This window comes from Bos indicus, chromosome 7 (genome assembly GCF_029378745.1).
Source record: "Bos indicus isolate NIAB-ARS_2022 breed Sahiwal x Tharparkar chromosome 7, NIAB-ARS_B.indTharparkar_mat_pri_1.0, whole genome shotgun sequence".
NCBI classification, from domain to species: Eukaryota; Metazoa; Chordata; class Mammalia; order Artiodactyla; family Bovidae; genus Bos; species Bos indicus.
This window is the reverse complement of record NC_091766.1, coordinates 6,106,870-6,125,923: the sequence shown is the minus strand read 5'-3', so window position 1 is coordinate 6,125,923 and position 19,054 is coordinate 6,106,870. Positions and strand designations below refer to the sequence as shown.

The 19,054-nt window shown below is 49.9% G+C and overlaps 1 protein-coding gene across 2 annotated transcripts in view; it reads right to left on the bottom strand.

Moving 5' to 3' along the window:
* Positions 1-19,054, bottom strand: part of CPAMD8 (C3 and PZP like alpha-2-macroglobulin domain containing 8) — a 98,589-nt gene that overhangs the window by 47,389 nt on the left and 32,146 nt on the right. For both annotated transcript variants that reach the window (XR_011567475.1, XM_070792583.1), the window contains exons 14-20: positions 17,233-17,416; positions 15,655-15,827; positions 14,920-15,069; positions 14,385-14,546; positions 12,345-12,487; positions 8,556-8,618; positions 5,253-5,484 (exon numbers count right to left, since the gene is read on the bottom strand). Coding sequence is in view for 1 of the 2 variants with exons in the window: in XM_070792583.1 (XP_070648684.1) it covers positions 5,253-5,484; positions 8,556-8,618; positions 12,345-12,487; positions 14,385-14,546; positions 14,920-15,069; positions 15,655-15,827; positions 17,233-17,416 (1,107 nt within the window). In the remaining variant the exon portion in view is untranslated. The remainder of the gene's footprint in view (positions 1-5,252; positions 5,485-8,555; positions 8,619-12,344; positions 12,488-14,384; positions 14,547-14,919; positions 15,070-15,654; positions 15,828-17,232; positions 17,417-19,054) is intronic.

Sequence of the window (19,054 nt, the reverse complement as noted above, 5' to 3'; positions counted from 1 at the left end):
AGGGTTTTCTTGGTTCCCTGTAGGCATATAATTTTTTTTGGCTGTCCCACACAGCATAGGCTTGTGAGATCTTAGTTCCTGGACCGGGGATCAAACCTGTGCCCCCTTCAGTGGAAGCATACAGTCCTAACCACTGGACCACTGGGGAACTCCCGACACCTAATTCTAACAGAGATCTGCCCCTCAGTCCCTGGGGGACCTTGAACACAATGCTTCTCTGAGCTTCCCGTATGGGAATGATTCCAGCAAGGACAAAGTAAGTGATTAAATAGTTAATCCCACTAGGGGACTGTAAGCAGAAAAAACACGGGAGACCCTGTAAGTTAACAATTACTCAAGAAAGTAGGGTTGCTTAACCACAAAACCAAGCAGACTTGTTTAGCAACAAAACCAGGCAACAGAACCACAAGGCATGCCCCCCAGCAATAAAACAGTGGTGGCGTGAAACCCACATCCTGCCCTGCGAGCTCACTAAGTCAGGACATGCTCTCTGCACACATAAAAAAACAATAATTTGTGGACCCAGCTTGACCATGTAGGGACGAAAAAACTCCCCTGGCCAACCTGAAGGGGGAGCTGATGGTGGAAGCATAACGTTTACTTAAGGACGACAAAGACTTCTTCGCCCCCTCCCCATTTTTCCTGTGATAATAAAACTGTAGCCCAGTAAGTCCTTGGGGCATGGCAGTCTCTTCTCTGCCTGCTTGTAAGCCTCACAAGCGTCCTATTCTAATAAGTCACTTCATATCTACCACTTCACCTCTCACTGAATTCTTTCTGCACTGAGACATAAAGGACCATGCTACTGGAGCTCCTCAGAGGCCCCAGAATGACATCAAACCATTTCAGTTCCATCATAGTTCCTCGTTTCCCAGCCCTTTGTGCACTGGATAATAATACGGGTAAAACCATCCACCCAGCGCCAGACACAGAGATGTGTGCCCAAGAAAACCGAGTCAGCAGTGTCAGAAGTCCAGGTTGAGCTCAGGCAGACCTCATATCCTGGGCATTTGGGTCTTCAGATTCCTGCACATAGCCTGGCAAACCTTGGGGACCTGGGTGACTGCTTTTGAGTGAATGAATTCGAATTACTAACATTTTACACCTGGGAATTCCTTCTGGTAGCCTCTGGGTGTTCCATTTCTATTCTAGACCTGTGCTGACCATTTTTTTCCTATTGGGGATTTTCTTTCCATTAAAGACCCAAGAAAGGAGAAATTTCTATGTGACAGTACATGGTGTGTGGTTATTCCATAGAGTCAAATAAGCATCAGAAAGCCAAATGCAAATACCAGCCTCAAAACTGGGCCGTGCCAGGCAGAGGGCATGGGAGGGGTCCTTAACTGGCCTTGAGGCCATTATAGGCATTCCATGCAGTATGTTCTTGGGTTGATTTAACTATTCAGTGGAGGTATAGCATTTACAAAGGAAAAAAGGAGTAAAGGATTTCATGTAAGTTCAAGGTCACCCTTTGAGCCAAGACTCAGAGACTCGGAACAATGCGGTCCCCACTCTGGACCAGGCTCAGAAATGGCTCTGACACAGCATCTAAGATCAGACTCACAAAGGAGCCTGAAACCTGCTCCCTATCCCCTGCCCCAGAGCAACCTGTGCGGGCAGAGGGGGTGAGGGGAGGGCAAGTAGATCTCTCACACTCAGATAAGGAAATGGAGACAAAGCGGCCTAGTGAATGGAACACCAAGCTGAAGTCAGAGGGTCTTTTGGAGACAGTGAGGCAAGGACATGCTGAAACTGTAGCTGAGGTATGGGAGTTCTGCCAGCCTCCCACTCAGGACTTCCATCACCAGCAGCCTCGACACCTTTCAGGTGGCAAATTCCAATCACTCCAAAAAGCCTTGTTTTTCGAGAAAAGTGGGTAGTGGTTGGATAAAAGTGGGTAGTGGTTGGATAAAATCTCGGTTTCTGGTGACCTTGGCCTGGGGCTGCAAGTCATATCTCTGCCCTTGGTGGGAATGTGCCAGCAGCCTTGGGAGGCCCCATTCACATGGGTAGGGCCAGGATGAGGTCAGCTGCCTCCCTGGGCTGGCTAGGGTGAGGCTGAGACCTGCAGCCTCACCTCCATGCTGACCTGCAGAGAGCAGGCTTGCTCCCAGCTGGACCCCGGGCCCTGCCCCCAACTCACTCGTCCAACTGTAGCCTCGGCTCCCAATCCCCAATCCCTGAGGGCTGCCCCTAACCCTGGGAGTCCACCTCCCGTCTCTTCCTCACACTCGCCAGCCAGCCGATGTCCAGGCTGAGATGGTACACAAAGGATTACAGAGGTAGGGGAGGGCGCCCCTGACATCTTGCAGCCACACTGAGGCTCAGCCCCCAAAGGCTTCTTCCCCATCCTGTCCCCACCTGATCCTGGTCCTCACGGCTCCCTCCACGTTGTCTGCCGTCCCTCCTCATCATCAGGGTCTGAAATCACCAAGCCCACCTCCTTGGGGTAGTGGTTATGGGTTGAATTGTGTCCCTCCAGTAAGATATGTTGAAGTCCTGGCACTTCCCTGGTGGTCCAGTGGCTAAGACTCTGCTCCCAGTGCAGGGGGCCTGGGTTCGATCCCTGGTCAGGGAACTAGATTTCCCTGCACTAAGAGCTCACACACTGCACTAAGAGATGCTGCATGCCAAAACTGAAGAATCCACATGTGTGTGTGCACTCAGCCATGTCTGACTCTTTGCAACCCCATGGACTGTAGCCCTCCAGGCTCCCTTGTCCATGGGATTCTTTAGGCAAGAATTCTGGAGTGGGTTGACATTTCCTCCTCCAGGGGATCTTCCCAACCCACGGATAGAACCCGAGTCTCTGATGTCTCCTGCCACAACGGAAAGACCCCTCATGTTGCAACTAAGACCTGGCACAGCCAAATAAATAAATTTAAAAAAATTTTTTTAAGTATGTTGAGGTACTAACCTTGGTACCTGTAAATGTGACCTCATTAGGAACTACGGTCTCAGCAGATGTCATCAAGTTCCAAGGAGGTCATTGCATCAAGCCTGCAATGTAGGAGACCGAGGTTCGATCCCTGGATTGGGAAGATCCCCTGGAGAAGAGAATGGCAACCCACTCCAGTATTGTTGCCTGAGGAATTCCATGGACAGAGGAGCCTGGCAGGCTACAGTCCAGGGGGTTGAAGAGAGTTGGATACAACTGGGCCACTAACACTTTCACTTTTTCTAATCCAACAAGACAGGGGCTCTTCTAAGAGGAAATTTGGACAGAGTCTGTGCAGAGAATGAGGATGATGTAAAGATACACAGCGAGAAGGCGGCCATGGGAAGAATGAGGCAGAGACTGGAACAAGGCTGCCATAAGCTAAGAGAACGTCAAGGATTGTGGGCAGCTCCCAGAAGCCAGGAGAAAGGTCAGGGACAGACCATCCCTCAGAGCCTCTTTCTGGAGGAGGCCAGCCTGTCCATACTTTGACCTTGGACTCCAGCCTCCAGAACTTTGAGAGAATACATCTCCATTGTTTTAAGCTGCCCAGTTTCTGCTACTTTGTTACAGCGGCCACAAGAACCTGATACAGTAGCCTTTCCACCTCCTCTGAGAAGGAGTCATCTCCCCCACCACGTACACACCCTGCAGGCCCTGGGACCCCAAGAGTTGGAAAAGTACCAACAAGGTCCGTGGGACACCCACAGTCACCATTCTTAGCAGCTATCGGACTGACCCATGTACCCCTTGAACCACCTGTAAGACTCCTGTCTGCTTGATGTTTGTAGAAACTGACACACCAACAGCTGGAATAACGCGGACAAGGTCAATCAGTTTTTTTCAGTAGAAACTGAGATTCAGAGTGCCTGCTCTGGGGGCCACCAGGATTCCTCACTTCTGTGCTGGGGTCAGCACATGTGTGCATGCTAAGTCGCTTCAATCAAGTCTGACTCTTTGTGACCCCATGGACTGCAGCCTACAGGCTCCTCTGTCTGTGGGGATTCTCCAGGCAAGAATACTGGAGCAGGTTGCCATGCCCTCCTCCAGGGATCTTCCCAACCCAGGGGTTGAACCCATGTCTGTTATGTATCCTGCACTGGCAGATGGATCCGTTACCACCGGCCTCACCTGGGAAGCCCAGACCCCGACCTAAATCCAATCCATCACCTGTTTCTGTAAAGCCGGGCAGCTAACGGGTTTTACTTTTTTTTTTTTTTTAATGATTGGGATGAAGTAGGGAAATTAAAAAAAAAAAAGAAAAAAAAAGAATGGTGGTCCAGTGTTTAATAATCCACCTGAGTTTCCAGGTGGCACTAGTGGGAAAGAATCCTCCTGCCAATGCAGGAGATGCCAGAGACATTTGTCCAGTCCCTGGGTGGGGAAGATCCCCTGGAGGAGGAAATGGCAACCCACTCCAGTATTCTTGCCTGGGAAATTCCATGGACAGAGGAGCCTGGCGGGCTACAGTCCATGGGGTCACAGAGTCAGTCATAGTGAGCACACACACACACACACACGTGTGTTGCAATGCAGGGGACGTGGGTTCGATCCCTGGTCAGGGACCTAAGATCCCACATGCTGAGGAGCAGCTAAGCCCACAACTATAGAGTCCATCCGCTGCAATGAAAGATCCCACATAATGCAATGAAGACCCTGCGTGTGGCAACTAAGACCCAACGCAGCCAAATAAATAAATGAAAAAGAATTACATTCTGTGATGCATGAAAGTTAAATGAAACTCAAATTTCAAGTATCTAGAAATAAAGATTTATGGGAACACGGCCAGGCCCATTCATGGGCATGTTATCTGTGACTGCCTTCCCGCACAATGGCCAAGTTGAGTAACTGCAACAGGGACCCTCTGGCTGGCAAAGACTGAAATATTTACTATCTAGCCCTTTACAGAGAAGGTTCACTGACCCCTGACTCCATGTCATTACATATGACACTCATCCCCACAAAGCCCTGAGGGGCCCGGAGTCAAGGACAGTGGCTCCATCCCATCTGTCAACCTCCAACCCCGCCATGCACTCCCACCCACAACCTGCCCAGGCTTAGACGGCAGGTGAAGCAGGACCTGATCCATCCAGCCCCTGCTTCGCTAATATCACAGATGCTAACCTCACAACCCTCCTAGATGACTCCACCTCCCCCTGCCTACCCAACACCACAGGTACTGTGCCCCTCAAACCCATCCCCCTCCAAAGGACCACAACTCTCCCTGCCTCCTGACCTCAAGGATGCCGCCCCCTTCCCGCCTCCCCGCCAGCTGGTAACGGGAAAGGCAATATATGGAGGGCGGCTCTGGTACCTCAGCACAGGTGTCCATGTAGTTGTAGATGCTGAGTGGGATCTTGGCCTGCTCCCCACGGACCACATAGGGGGGCAGCGTGAAGTCTATGAAGAAAGGCTTGAAGGTCTTCAGCAGGGTGGGCTCAGCAATGCCCAGGCCCCTCCCGGGGGACAGACCCACCGCCTCGCCCACCCAGCTGGTGATGGAGTCGGGGACCTGCACGCTGAGTGTCTCCTCGCCAGATGGATCACTGCAGAAAGAAGGGCAACCATGAGCTGTTATCCAGGGCTGTGCGGCATCAGCCCAGTGGGAGCTGAGGAATCCAGCAACATGGCCTTGGGTTTCAGGGAGACGCCTGGCTTTTCCTGTCTCCTCTACCTGCACTCTCCATGCCCTTCCCAGAAGCTTGACCCAGGTGCCCTCACTGGGTGACAGGACACTGCCCTGCAGCATCCGGGCATCTATCCTTGCCTCTGTGACGGTCACAGGTGTCACCACGGCAACAATTCAAGCTCAGCATCTTCCATTTGGAAGAACTTTCATCAGCTCCGGATGGTCTTAGCCAATTGTTCTGTGCACACCGAGTGCCAGCCAGCCAGCCGGCTGGCCAGCCACCCACCCCGGGGAACATCCACCCTTCCTGGCCTGGCTTCCTTGTCCCGTACGCTCCTGTGGCGCCCTGCTCCCTGTCTGTGTGATTTTCCACGCCTGCCGAGGCCATTACAAAAGCTTCACCTGGGACTAAGGAGAGCGAATCAGTGATCAAAATCTCCCCCAAAAGGGAAGAACTGGATGTGATGGCTTCACTGGTAAATTCTCTTCAACATTTAAAGAATTCTCGTGCACTGCTGGTGGGGATGTCAAACGGTGCAACCACTGTGGAAAACCATGTGGTGATTTCTCAAAATATTAAATACAGAATTACCATAAGATCCAGCAACTCCACTTCTGGGTATATACCCCAAAGAATCGAAAGCAGGGTCTCGAAGAAATATTTGCACACCAATATTCAAAGAAGGATTATTCATAATAACCAAAAGGTGGAAGCAACCGAAGTGTCAACCAAAGGCTGAATGGATACACAAAACGTGGTCCATCCAGCAACTCCCTTGCTGGTCCAGCGGTCAGGATTCTGAGCTTCCACTGTGGAGAGCGCAGGTTCCATACCCAGCTGGGGAACTAAGATCCCACAAAGTGCACAGCGAAACCATAAAAAAAATTTTTAACAGGGTCTATCCACACAGTGGAATGTTATTCAGCCTTAAGAGGAAAGGACATTTTGATACATGCCACAAGGTGGATGCACTTTGAGAACATCATGCTAAGTGAAACGAGCCAGACGCAAAAGGACAAAGGTATGATTCCACGTATATGAGGTCCCTAGAGCAGTAAGATTCACAGAGACAAAAAGAAGAGTGGATGCCAGGGCCTGGAAGGAGGCAGGGATGGGAATTAGTATTTAATGGGCACATGGTTTCAGTTTTGCAAGATGAGAAGCGTTTTGGGGATGGGTGGTGGTTAACGGTAGCACAGTGATATAAATGCCACTGAGCTGGACGCCTAAAAACAATTAAGATGGTACATTTTGTGTTAATGTTATTTTACAGATTTTAAAAATTAGGAAAAAAAAAAACAAAGAACTAACCAGTCCTTGCCTGGGCCCAGCAAGAACCTCCTCCTTAGTCTCAGATCCACACTCTCCGACTCACCCTTGCTCAAGCCAACAGAGGGAGACAGAACACCTCCAATGCCAAATGCCTCCCAGCAACGCGATGGGGCTCTCCACACGTACCATCACAGCCCACTTGGCCTTCACACTCCCTGCCTCCTCCTCTTAGCCCCTTCTGCCTCTCCGACGCCCCAACTCTTGCCCACATGGGTCCCACCTCCTGGACTCCTTTACCCCTTTCTTGTTTATCCTGTGGGATTCAGCTTGGGCTCCACCTGCCCTGGAAGTCTCTCCAGCTTTCCTGAAGGGTCCCTCCACTTCCTCCCAAGCCCCGGCCCCAGCCCTCCATGAGAACACTGACCCTACTGAAGCATGAAGGCTTTAAGGGCATAAAACATAAATTCTATGAGTGAGGAGACTCTATCTGCCTTGTTCAAGGTGCCATTCTTGGCACCAAAACACTACTCTGCCTAAAACATCACCCTGCACAGAGAAAGTAGATACATTTCTACTTTCTGTACATCTCTGATGATGGACAGACAGCACATCTTAAATATGGACTCCCATTACAAAATGCAATAATCAGCAACCTGGGCTTCCCTGGTGGTCCAATGGGTAAGAATCTGCCTGCCAATTTCAGGAAACATAGGTTCGAGCCCGACTTCGGGAAGATCCCTAGTTTGGGAAGATCCCACATACCGTGGGGCAACTAAGCCCGTGTACCACAACTACAGAGCCCAAGCACCTCGACCCTGCATTGTGCAACAAGAGAAGCTGTTTGCAACGAGAAGCTTGCACTGCTACTAGAGAGTAACCCTCTCGCAGCAACAAAGACCCAGCCAAAAATAAATAATAATAATAAAAACTTTAAAAAAAAAATCAGCATCTGTTCTGACCAGCAGGGAAGATTGCCCATAATGGGGACACAAGCGGTGAGGGCAGCCTGAGAAACCCCCGAGTGTGTGCTTGGTTCTGTGCTGACCATGGCATCGCATGTTGAGAAGGGGAGCCCAGCTCAGCAGTAGGTCCACCCACTGGCCCACCCACTGGCCCTCGGTGTCTGAACTTTCATGCTTAACTGGTTTCCCTGGCGGGTCACCACTTACCTTCTGACACTAAGCATCCAAAGAAAATGCTTAGTGTCATTGGTGTTCTGACACTAAACCCTGAAAGAAAAAAGCCAATTGCAACTGGCAAGAATTTGGCACAGCGCTGCTGCTTCAAGGCAAACGAAAAGAGAAAACAGTGTAGAAAGGAAATGTGCTGAGAAAAGCAGCCTGTTTGGCGGGCAGGAGCCCAAGTCCCCTGAGGAGTGAGGAGGGGGTGGGTGGGTGGAACTGAGTTCGTGTTTCAGGGAACTGTAATCATTTTAATGAGCTCGTTATATAAACACAGTGGATAGAGTTACCCCAAGAGGGAGTTGTGAGAGGCATGAAGCCCTCGCATTTCATATTTCACGGGCAGATGTCCGAGGCTGCGCTGGGATTTGGGGCTGACTTCATAGCTTTGCGTTTTATGTGTTAGAAAAGGATGCCCAATGGCTTACTCAGATGTTGGTGTCCGATCTCCAGGCAAACCCACTGGGAACAATCTTTCATGAGTGCCTTTGAGTCAGCCCACAAAGGCAGCGAAGGAAAGAAATCTTACTGTACCTGATGTTGAGACAGTGCCAAACCCATGTTTCAGGGAAGAAGGTCCTTTTCCTCTTCTCTGCTCTATGAAAATTTTTTTAAAAAGAAAAGATTAAAGTTCCGTAACTTTAATTCTGTTACTTGGTAAGTTAACATTCTACTTGATTCGGCTATAATATGTTCATTCTCTTACCCAACATGTTAATATGCTGCATGGTTTATTTAATTCTCTTACCTGGAAAGGTTAGCATTCTACTTTACAAGGACTTGACGTGTTAATTCTTTCACCTGGCACAATTTTAATCAACATTCTACTTGATTACAGCTAGAAAATTGAGGCATCGAAGGCTTGGCAGAGACTTGTTAAAAGGAGAGTGGTGCCTCACAGCCTGAGCTCAGAAGGTAAGAAGGGCCACAGGGACCACCCCGAGTCCTCTCCTTTGTTAATTTCCCTCCCTGGGTTTGCCATGTTTTTCTGCATCACTACATGGAACTCTTCCCCCCACTTCCTCTGTGCTTTCCTTGTTTTAGTTCTTTTTATTACAGGATAATTGATTTACAGTGCTGTGTACATTTACATTCTGATGTACACCAAGTGATTCAATTATACGTGTGTGTGTGTGTGTGTGCGTGCGTGTGTATGTATTCTTTTTCACACGCTTTCATTCTTGGTTTATCCTCAGAAGCCTCAGAGCCCACAGTCCTCAGGGACTGTCCTATTCTTTAAGAAAATAATATTACCAAGCCCTACTTGACATTTGGCAAATCTTCTCAAGATTAAAAATGCTCATATCCCTTTCAACTTGCAGTTGCCTCTCTGAGGGGTGAACACTGAAATTAACCACAGACACATGTGCAAAGACAGTGTGGTTAACTGCAGCACTGTGGGAATTAACTAACAGCCAGAACCTTCACCAGCGGGGCACTCGGTTTACCAAACGGTAGTACATTCACACAAGAGAACGTTACACGTCAGTGAAAAGCGGTGAGGTAAGCACGCATGTACTGATACGGAATGGTCTCTAAGGTTTATTCTTGACTTAAAAAAGAAGGTAGAGAACAGGACTATTCTCCCATTGTGTGTGTTTATTTTTAAGTCCTATGTATACACATTGGAGAAGGAAATGGCAACCCACTCCAGTACTCTTGCCTGGAGAATCCCAGGGATGGGGGAGCCTGGTGGGCTGCCGTCTATGGCGTCGCACAGAGTCGGACACGACTGAAGCGACTTAGCAGTAGCAGCAGCATACACATTGGAAAAGACCCTGATGTTAGGAAAGACTGAAGACAAAAGGAGAAGAGGGCAGCAGAGGATAAGATGGTTAGACAGCATCACTGACTCAGTGGACATGAACTCGAACAAACTCCAGGAGACAGTGGAGGACAGGGAAGCCTGGTGTGCTGCAGTCCGTGGGGTTGCAGAGAGTCAGACACGACTTAGTGACTGAACAACAAATTTACACAGAAAATTTCTAGAAGGAGAGTTAAGGAATTAGTAACCGTTTTTGCCTCTTAGAAGGCAAAGGAGGATACACCCTTTCATACTCTTTGAAAAAGGAATACACCCTTTGTATATATGAAAGGATACACCCTTTCATACTCTTTGAAAAAAGTTTAACCACATGCATATGATTAAGAAAAATACCTTGTCTTCAGAATAAGGATGCATCGTGTGTGTTAGTCACGCAGTCGTGTCTGACTCTTTGCAACCCCATGGACTGTACCCGGCCAGGCTCCTCTGTCCATGGGATTCTCCAGGCAGGAATACTGGAGTGGGTTGCCATTCCCTTCTCCAGGAAGGACGCATTATCCAATTACAAAAAGGCACAGACACTTGCTTTTAAGGCCTTTATTGTGCCTTTCTGCACTGGAATTTACAATTGCCTCTGTGGTTTGGGGTTTAGAGACTGCTTACAGACCCACTCCAGGCCAAGTTCTCCGGAGACATGCACACAGGAGGCTCCAGGTTCCCAGAGAGGGATGGCTGAGGGATGCCCAGGGGCCAATATTCCACCTCCCTCATTCAACCACATCTTGGAAATGCCTTCGTGTGCCTCCAGCATACCGCAGGGGGAACCTGATCTGTCCATGCCATGATGTGGAGTTTGAAAACTAGGACTCTCGTGGGGTTATCACACTCCTGCTAAATGTGTGACTCAGGCAGGAAAAAGCTGGAGGGTTCAGGTACCCAGGAACCACTGCAGAGGAGGTTAGGGGATTGGGAAGGCTCAATCCTTCCCAAGGATTTGGGATGGGGGCAGAAAGGGTTTGAAAGAAGAAGACTATCATGGATAGCCAACCCCCGTCCCCAAGACAGATCCTCTGGGTCACTTGTGGCTCAGAGCAAGGACTGAGGAGTCTGGGTGCCACCCTCAAGGTCTCCAGAGACCCAGTTACTGAGGCACTGATGACCACCAGACCCTATCCCTGGCCCACTTGGTTCTATGCCTCTCATTGAATAAGCTGGCAAGAGAGGGTACATCCAAGGCCTGCCTCCCCTTTCCCAGCTTATGCACCCTTACATCCAGAGGGAGAGAGAGGGGGCAAGGTCTTCAGAACACCCTCTCCCTTCCCTAGTTGGCTGGCTGCCACCTGGAGTTGAGGAGCTACTGGGAGAGGCAGAGAGAACAAAGAAGGTGGGAAGGAAGACAGTGAGTGATGGAGGAACGTAAGAGGGGCACAAAGGGAGAGACATGAGAGAAGACGAAACATCACCTCCCAGGAAACAACACTTTCCATGAGACAAGGGACAACGCCACAGATCCCGGGGGAGATGGGAACTCTTTTCTCTCGGTAAGTGATAAGTTAGCAAACAGACAAGGAAACGAACATGAGTGAGGATGTAGAGGATTTGGGTACCACCATCAAAAGTACACATAGAGACTCCTATACCCAATGACAGGGGCTTGGATATTCTTTTCAAGTAGATGTGAGCATTTACAAAAGCTGACCATATAGCCAGTCTCTAAAATAAAAACCAGGCAATGGATATCATAGAGACCATGTTTGCGGGCCACAGGGGATATCATGCAGACAGTGCTCACTGGCCACACGGCCCATCTGACCCACATTTATAAAACACATAAAGGTAGTCATTTAAAAAATTACCTGAAAATTGAAAACATCTGGGCAAGTCACAGCTCAAATAGATAACTGTTCCACAAGTTACAACCTATTTGGAACCCAGCAATCATGGAAACACTTCCTAGCACAATTTAGACGCAGCCAAAGCAACACTCTGGAGGAAAATTCATAACCTTCAAAAGGCTTAAATGCTTGAGTTAAAATAAAAAAGGGCTTAAAATTAATTACTTTGGTGTCTAACTCCAAAAGATAGAGTCAGAGGGGAAAGGGAAGGAGGAAATGGTGGGAGGGAGAAAGGGCAGTAGAGAGAATTTTCTAAGCAGTCTCGGAATGAGAGGATCAAACTCCAGCTACCCACCCTGCCCCAGTTCTTCTGTTCCCAGGCAGATCTACTCCCCCACGACACCTTCTCTCTTCACCCCCAAACCCCCAACCTCAAGCACGTGGGTGGGGGCGAGAACTGGGGGGAGAAGAGTCAAAGTGCCTAGTGCTCCCACCTGCTGGGCCAGTAGGGATTCTGGCCCCCTGGGGACATTGGACAATGTCTGAAGACAGTTTGGGTTGTCACACCCAGAAGAAGGGGGGTGTTATTGGCATCTGGTGGCTGGAGATCAAGGATGCTGCTCAGGACTCTACGGTACACAGGATGGCCCCACCACAGAAAATGACCCAGCCTCAAATGTCAACGTGAGTTTAGACAACCCTGCTCAAGGTAATGGCAATTACCTGGGGGGCTGTCTGGAGGACACGGCTGCCATCAGGCTCCCTGTGTGGGGCTGGAAGGCGGGGACAGCCTCATCAGTGTACAAGCCGCCGTCCTGCCGGTGGTTTAGGCTCACCAGGTCCGTCATCACCACCAGGCCTGTTTCCTAGGCAACAGACAACGCCCAGACCCACAGTGGGGAAGTGGATATGTGGCTCCAGAAGCCACTGGCCCAACACCACTGTTGCATAGCCCTGGGGAAGTCAGTCCTCTCTCTAGGCTTGGCGACACGGACCAAGAGGGAGACAAGACCAAGTGACCATCCAGGGCACAACAGAGTTGGGGTCAGAATGCTTGTGGGCTAGGCTCAAAACGGAAATCAAATCCTCATCTCTTAGGATTCCGTTTATATGAACTGTCTAAAACCATGGGCAGATCAGTGGTTACCAAGGGCTGGGGGAGGGTGGATAGGGTGTGACCGCTGATGGGGACGGGATCTCCTTTTGGGGTGATGAAAATGTTCTGGAGCTAGACAGAGGTGCTGGCTTGCACAACACCGTGAATGTACTAAATGCCGCGGGATTCTTCACTTTAAAATGGGTTAATTGTGGCTTCCCTGGCAGTCCAGTGGTTAAGACTCTGTGCTTCCAGTGCAATGGGGCACAGGTTCAAACTCTGGTCAGGGAACTAAGATCCCATGTGATGCCCAGTACAGCCAAAAAATAAAGAATAAATTTTTTTAAATGGGTTAAATGTCTGCTATGCGAATTTCACCTCAATTAAAAAAAAATCAATTGGTACAGTGCTTAATCCAGACCCAGAACCAATGACTGTGAGTTTCAATTATTACTGTTGTAATATACGGATATATTTAATGGGCTTCCGGGTAGCTCAGCAGTAAAGAATCCACCGGCAATGCAGGAGATGCCATTTGATTTCTGGGTTGGGAAGATCCTCTGGAGGAAGGCATGGCAACCCACTCTAGTATTCTTTCCCGGAGAATCCCATGGACAGAGGAGCCTGGTGACCTAGGGATGCAGAGAGTCAGACAGGACTGCAGCGACTGAGCACATGTGCACGCACGCATTTGATATAGCAAAACGCTAACTGTGGCACCAAGGTGGTGGATCTACAGGTGTTTACTAATTTATTCAACTTTTTATATCTTTGAGAAATTTCCATAATAAAAATGGGAGGAAAAGGATGTCTTTTTTTCTTTTCTGGCTGTGCCATGAAGTTTGCGGGATCTTAGTTCCCTAACCAGGAATTAAACCTGGGCCCTCGCCAGTGAAAGTCTGGAGTCCTAACCACTGGACCACCATGGAATTCCCAAGGATGCCTTTTAAATGATTTAAAAACGGGGATGAAAAGTGCCCTCATGCATTCATGTGGAGACCACCAGAACGCTCATGTGGGCTGAAATGACGCTTGGGGATACTGCACCCCCAGCAGCCCCCTGGTCCCTGGAGCCAGGACGGAAGGCGATGGATGAGAGCTATAAATGTCAGCAAGGGTAAGGCTGCCAACTGACAACACAGCACCCACACACATCGTGAAGGTGTGCACGCATGCTAAGGCTGCTTCTGTCGTGTCCGACTCTGCAACCCTGTGGACTGTAGCCTGCCGGGCTCCTCTGTCCGTGGATTTCCCAGGGAAGAAAACGACTCGGTTGCCATTTCCTCCTCCTGGAGATCTTCCCAATCCAGGGATCACACTCACATCTCTATGTGTCCTGCATTGGCAGGCGGGTTCTTTACCACTAGCGCCCCCTGGGAAGCCCTTGTGAAGGTTTTGCTTCCACCAAAGCACTTTCAAGGTCATCGCTCCAGAACGATGTTCTAGTTTGATCCAGAACAAAGCTGAGGTTATCAATGAACACTCATTCGGCTCTCATCTGTTCTGCAAATTGGGAAGGTCTGCATCCAAGCTTCCACTGGGGAGAATCAAAAAGATTCTGCAGCACTCAGAGTTTGGAAACTTCCACCCTGCACCCCGAGACCCTTTGTTTCAGAGGAAGAGGAGCTCAGAAGGGGACGATGGGGTTCAAGACCACCTCTCCTTACAGCAAAGGCAAATCCGGAATCCTTGGTGACGCCCCAGGGCCACAGGAAGACAGAGGAGCGCCGGCGTCGTCGGGCCGTGAGCCCAGTCCACCAGAAGGGTCCATCCTCCCTGGACACCCCAAAGATATCAGAAACATCATAATCTTCCAATTCCCGGAAAACCTACAGGCAAAGGGCAACAGGGACTGGTCAAATGAGGGTTTCTTTTCAACCCCAGTGGGTCTATCACGCTCCCATCTCAATCTCCTCTCACATGGATCACTGGGAACCAATCTTAGAGGACACAAGAGTTGGGGAATTAACCCATTTTAAAGATGGGCAAACTGGGGCTGAAGAGGTGGGACCCGGACAATGTCACATTGGATTTGACTCCAAGATCTTTCAACTATACCCAAGCAACAACAGGGGTGGGGTTTGCTGAGAATGAACCCAGCGGAGAGAGAGAAGCTGGGTTTATATCGATTGTGTTCAGTTAATGAAAAGGAAGAGACCTCCTGCAGGTGCCAGAATGCAGCGTCCAAGGGCCCCAGTTCACCTGGGCGGGAGTCAGGCGAAACCCAGACCTGAGCAGGTAAACGCTCTTGTCAACCGCAGCGACACACACACAGCTGCCCCTTGCAGCCTTGAGCCGCAGGTCGACGACTTCCCCGGGCTGGGTCTCATTTGCTGAATATGTCAGTGAAACCTGGACCCAAACACAGCAGAAGAATCAGGAGCTTGGCCAAACTCTCCAGACCCACCCACCCTTTCCACCCTCCAAGGAGAGTCAGAAGCCTGGCTTTGCTACCCAGGTGAGGACAAGGGCGGAGGGTTGGGTGACAAGAAGTAGGCTGGTACAACTGGTACATTCTGTGCAGAAGATGGGAGTGGGGAGGGCTGGGGAGACAGGTGGCGGCAAAAGACATGTTGCAGCCAGTTCTGAAGGGTGCATGGTGAGGGCAAAGGAGGCTGAACCAGGTTTGGGGGACATAAGTGGTGTCCCTGAGGTCTGGAGCCCAGCAGGGACAGAGAAGACTGCCCACTTTTCCTGTGTGTATGAATGCAATCCCATCTGGGTGACTTCTGGAGGATCTCCCAGTCAAGATGCAACTTAGATTTCCTTTATTCCCAAAGGTAGGACAGTCCTTACAAGTGCTGCCTGTCACATCACCTGGAGTCTGACTGGTGACTGTCCACAGTCCACCCCAGCCTCAACACCCTGGAGCCTCCAGCCCCGATGGCGCTTACCTATCCTCCCCTCCCTCCCCCAGTTTGGTTCCCAGTGCCCTACCTGGTTTTCAAAGAAGGTCTCAACAGTAAACTGGAGGCTGTCAGCCACCCCTTCTCCATTCTCTCTGACGTAGAAGACTAGCAAGCGGCCAAGGGGGACCATGCTGGGGGTCACAGCCAGCTGGAGAGAGGTCATGCACACGCTGACCTCTGCTGCTGGGGCTGGAGGAGGCTCTAAGATAAGTGAGAAGAGACATGAAAATGCAGCGTCTCACAGTAGGACCAGCGATGCCCCAGTTGCCCAGCTTTACCATGAGGGTTACCATGGGGTGTAGCATGAGGAGGTGCCAGCCCAGGCCAGGCCCAGGGTAAGCACTCCATGGATACTCACGTTCCCTGTTATTTCACCCAGAAAGGATGATAAACCCAGCATGACGTGGGTGCACAGTGTCAAATGCACTGACCATGCCGGTGGTTCTCAACCAGGGCAATGCTGACTGCCAGAGGACATTTGGTAATTTTGGTTGTCACAGCATAGGGGTGTTACTGGCATCTAGTGGGTAGGAGCCAGGGATGCTATTCAACACCCTAAAATGCACAGAACAGCTCCACAGAGAATAACCTGGCCCCAAACACAGTAGTTCTGAGGGTAAGAGAGTGGCTTAGAATCAGAGAGACTGTCTACCTGTCTCCCTATCTATCATCTGTCTATCCATCGAACCATCTACTCACCCATCTGTGACTGTATCTATCCATCCATCTATCCATTTATCTATTGATGCTTCTATTTATCTATCCATGAAGCTGTTCATCCATCCATGACTGTCCATCCATCAATCAATTTATCTACTGATGATTCTATACATGAATCTATTTATCTACTTATCCATCCATGGGGTCACAAAGAGAGGGACACAACAGAGCAACTTTCAGCTTTACTTTCACTTTTTCATCGATCCATGACTCTATCATCTATCTATCAATTTATCTATTGATGGTTCTATGAATCTATCATCATCTATCTCAGTGATTCTTACCCAGGAGTCTCTTTCACCCCCAGAAACACTGGCAATATCAGGAGACATTTTAGGTTGTCATCCTGCGTGTAGGTGGATTGCCACTGGTATCTAACGGGTGGAGACCAGGGATGTTGCTCAGCACCCTAGCGTGCACAGCACGGCCCCCACCACAAAGAATACCCTGCAAGTGTCCACGGTCCTTAGTTTGGGGATCCTGCTCTGGGCAGAGAGGCTGTGAAGAAGAGAGGGATGGGAAGACCCAGGGGAGAAAATGGGTCTTGTGGGGAGCATGTGGCATCAAGGAAAGCAGGGAGAAGGACTCCTTGATGGGGAATCAGTCTGGGCAAAAGCAGAAGGGGGTTGGCAGAAGGCAGCATGGCATAGTGCAGACCTGCTCAGGGGCCCAGGCTACGGCAGCCTCAAGAGGAGCTGGCTCCAGCAGCTGGTCACTGCCCACCCTCCTGGTCCTAGTCCAGTCTTGCCTGGCATATGTGCCCTTCACCCTGAAGCAGGCTCCCCTCCGGGATGCACTCTGCTTACCAAGCCTTGCTGGGATGCCCATCCCAGTCTCAACGGTTCAGAAGGAAGAACAGGAACCTCCAGCCTGTGGATGAGCTCACCTGTCTCAGAAAGGTGCATTAAGCGAATGGGTTTCTCCAGGGCTGCCCGCTTGCTTCTCTGCTGGGTGACGTGGGCAGGCTGCTGGCCTGAGAGCACGATGTTGCCCCTCGCAGCCACCTCGTAGTACAAGGTGAAATTGCAGGGACACGTGGACTTCACAGGGAAATAGGCATCCTCCCCAACCTGTGGGAGACACGCAAGCATGGGGAGCCCTGCCTGGCACTCACAGAACAGCACCAATGCCACAGCTCACCCCAGGAAGAAGGCCACTCTGGGGCCACAAGGAGGCCAGGAGAGCTGGGGAGGAGCACTGGCCGCAGAGCAGAATGCTCAGTACCTGTCCCTGGCTGTGACTACATCATCATAGCGACCCCAGCTGATGCTCTGAAAACGGAGCTGTGATGTGGGTGAAATGTCATAAGGGCATGGAAGCTCTCAGTGAGTGCAGTGTAGTAAGTAACTGAACCTAGCCTCCAAAGAGGTCTGGCCTTTGGCCACTGCTCCTGGGAGTGATCTCGAAGGCCTTGAAATGTTCTGCCTGATGAGTCTTTGTTTATCTAGGGTCTGGGACCACACCAGATACTAACAATATAATTTATGGTGGGGACCTTGGGCCACACTATATAAGTTTGACTTACAGAAGGATTAAGACTGGGGCCAGGCAGGCAGGTAGTCAGCCATGTCTATATGACTGACCCCCAACAAAAACCTTGGACACTGAGGCTCAGGTGAGCATCCCTGGTTGGCAGTACACCACACATGTAATCACACATCATTACTGGCAAAGTAACACTATCCTTGACTCTGTGGGGAGAGGACAACTGGAAGTTTACATTCAGAACTCATCTGGCCCCTGCCTTATGATCCTCTTGCCTTGCCTGAGTTCAATCTGTATCATCCACTGTACTAAACTGTAACTGTGAGTATGACAGCTTTCAGAGATGCTGTGAATCCCTCTAGAGACTAAAGAAACTGAAGGTGGTTTGAGGACCCTCAAATTCAGCAGTTGGTTTGGGGTGGGGGGGGGATGGTCTTGGGGACTAGTCCCTAACTTCACAGGTGCAAGTGCTGGAAGGGGGCTGAAACTTCTCACTGGATAGACACTGATGAGCAGGTTCTATCATAATCTCCAAGTTTCCAGAGTGGGGAAACTGAGGCTTGGTCCATTGTCAACATTAGTGAGTTGTAAGAAGAGGACTCAAATCCCAAAGGGCAGAAGCCAGAGCCCCATGCTTAACCTCCAAGTTGCCCTCATTCTTTGTGATACAACCAAAGTCTCCCAGGTCCTGTGACCTCCCCAAGGGCTTAAAGTATGACCATATCCCACACTGAGGCAACAAGTTGCATGAGAAGTCTTCCTCTGGGTCTTTGCCCCAGAGGTTCCCTCCTATGCTCTATGATTTACAATTCATGACTCTCCCCAAACATCTGGGCCACCCTGAATGCTCAGACGAGGAGTGGGGAGTGGTGAGTATCATTCTTGCTGTGGGTCCTTGAGTAAGTCATTTCACCTCTCTGGTCCTCAGTTTCCCCATCTGTAACATAAGGTTAAATCTCCTGGAGAGAAGGTCCTGAGGATCCAATGAGATGATAAATGTAATAATGAGTATATTATTCTCAACACTGAACCTGTTCACTGTGAGTGGTTAATAAATGTCATTCTACCTCCCACTGAAGACAAGAACTTACTTGTTTAAGGAGCTGGCCCAAAGGTGCTCCCACAGCCAAATTTGGGGAATTGGAACAGCAGAAAGAAAAGTGTACCTTTCAAGAATGTCAGGGTCATGAAAGACAAGGAAAAACTGAGAAACCATCAGACTG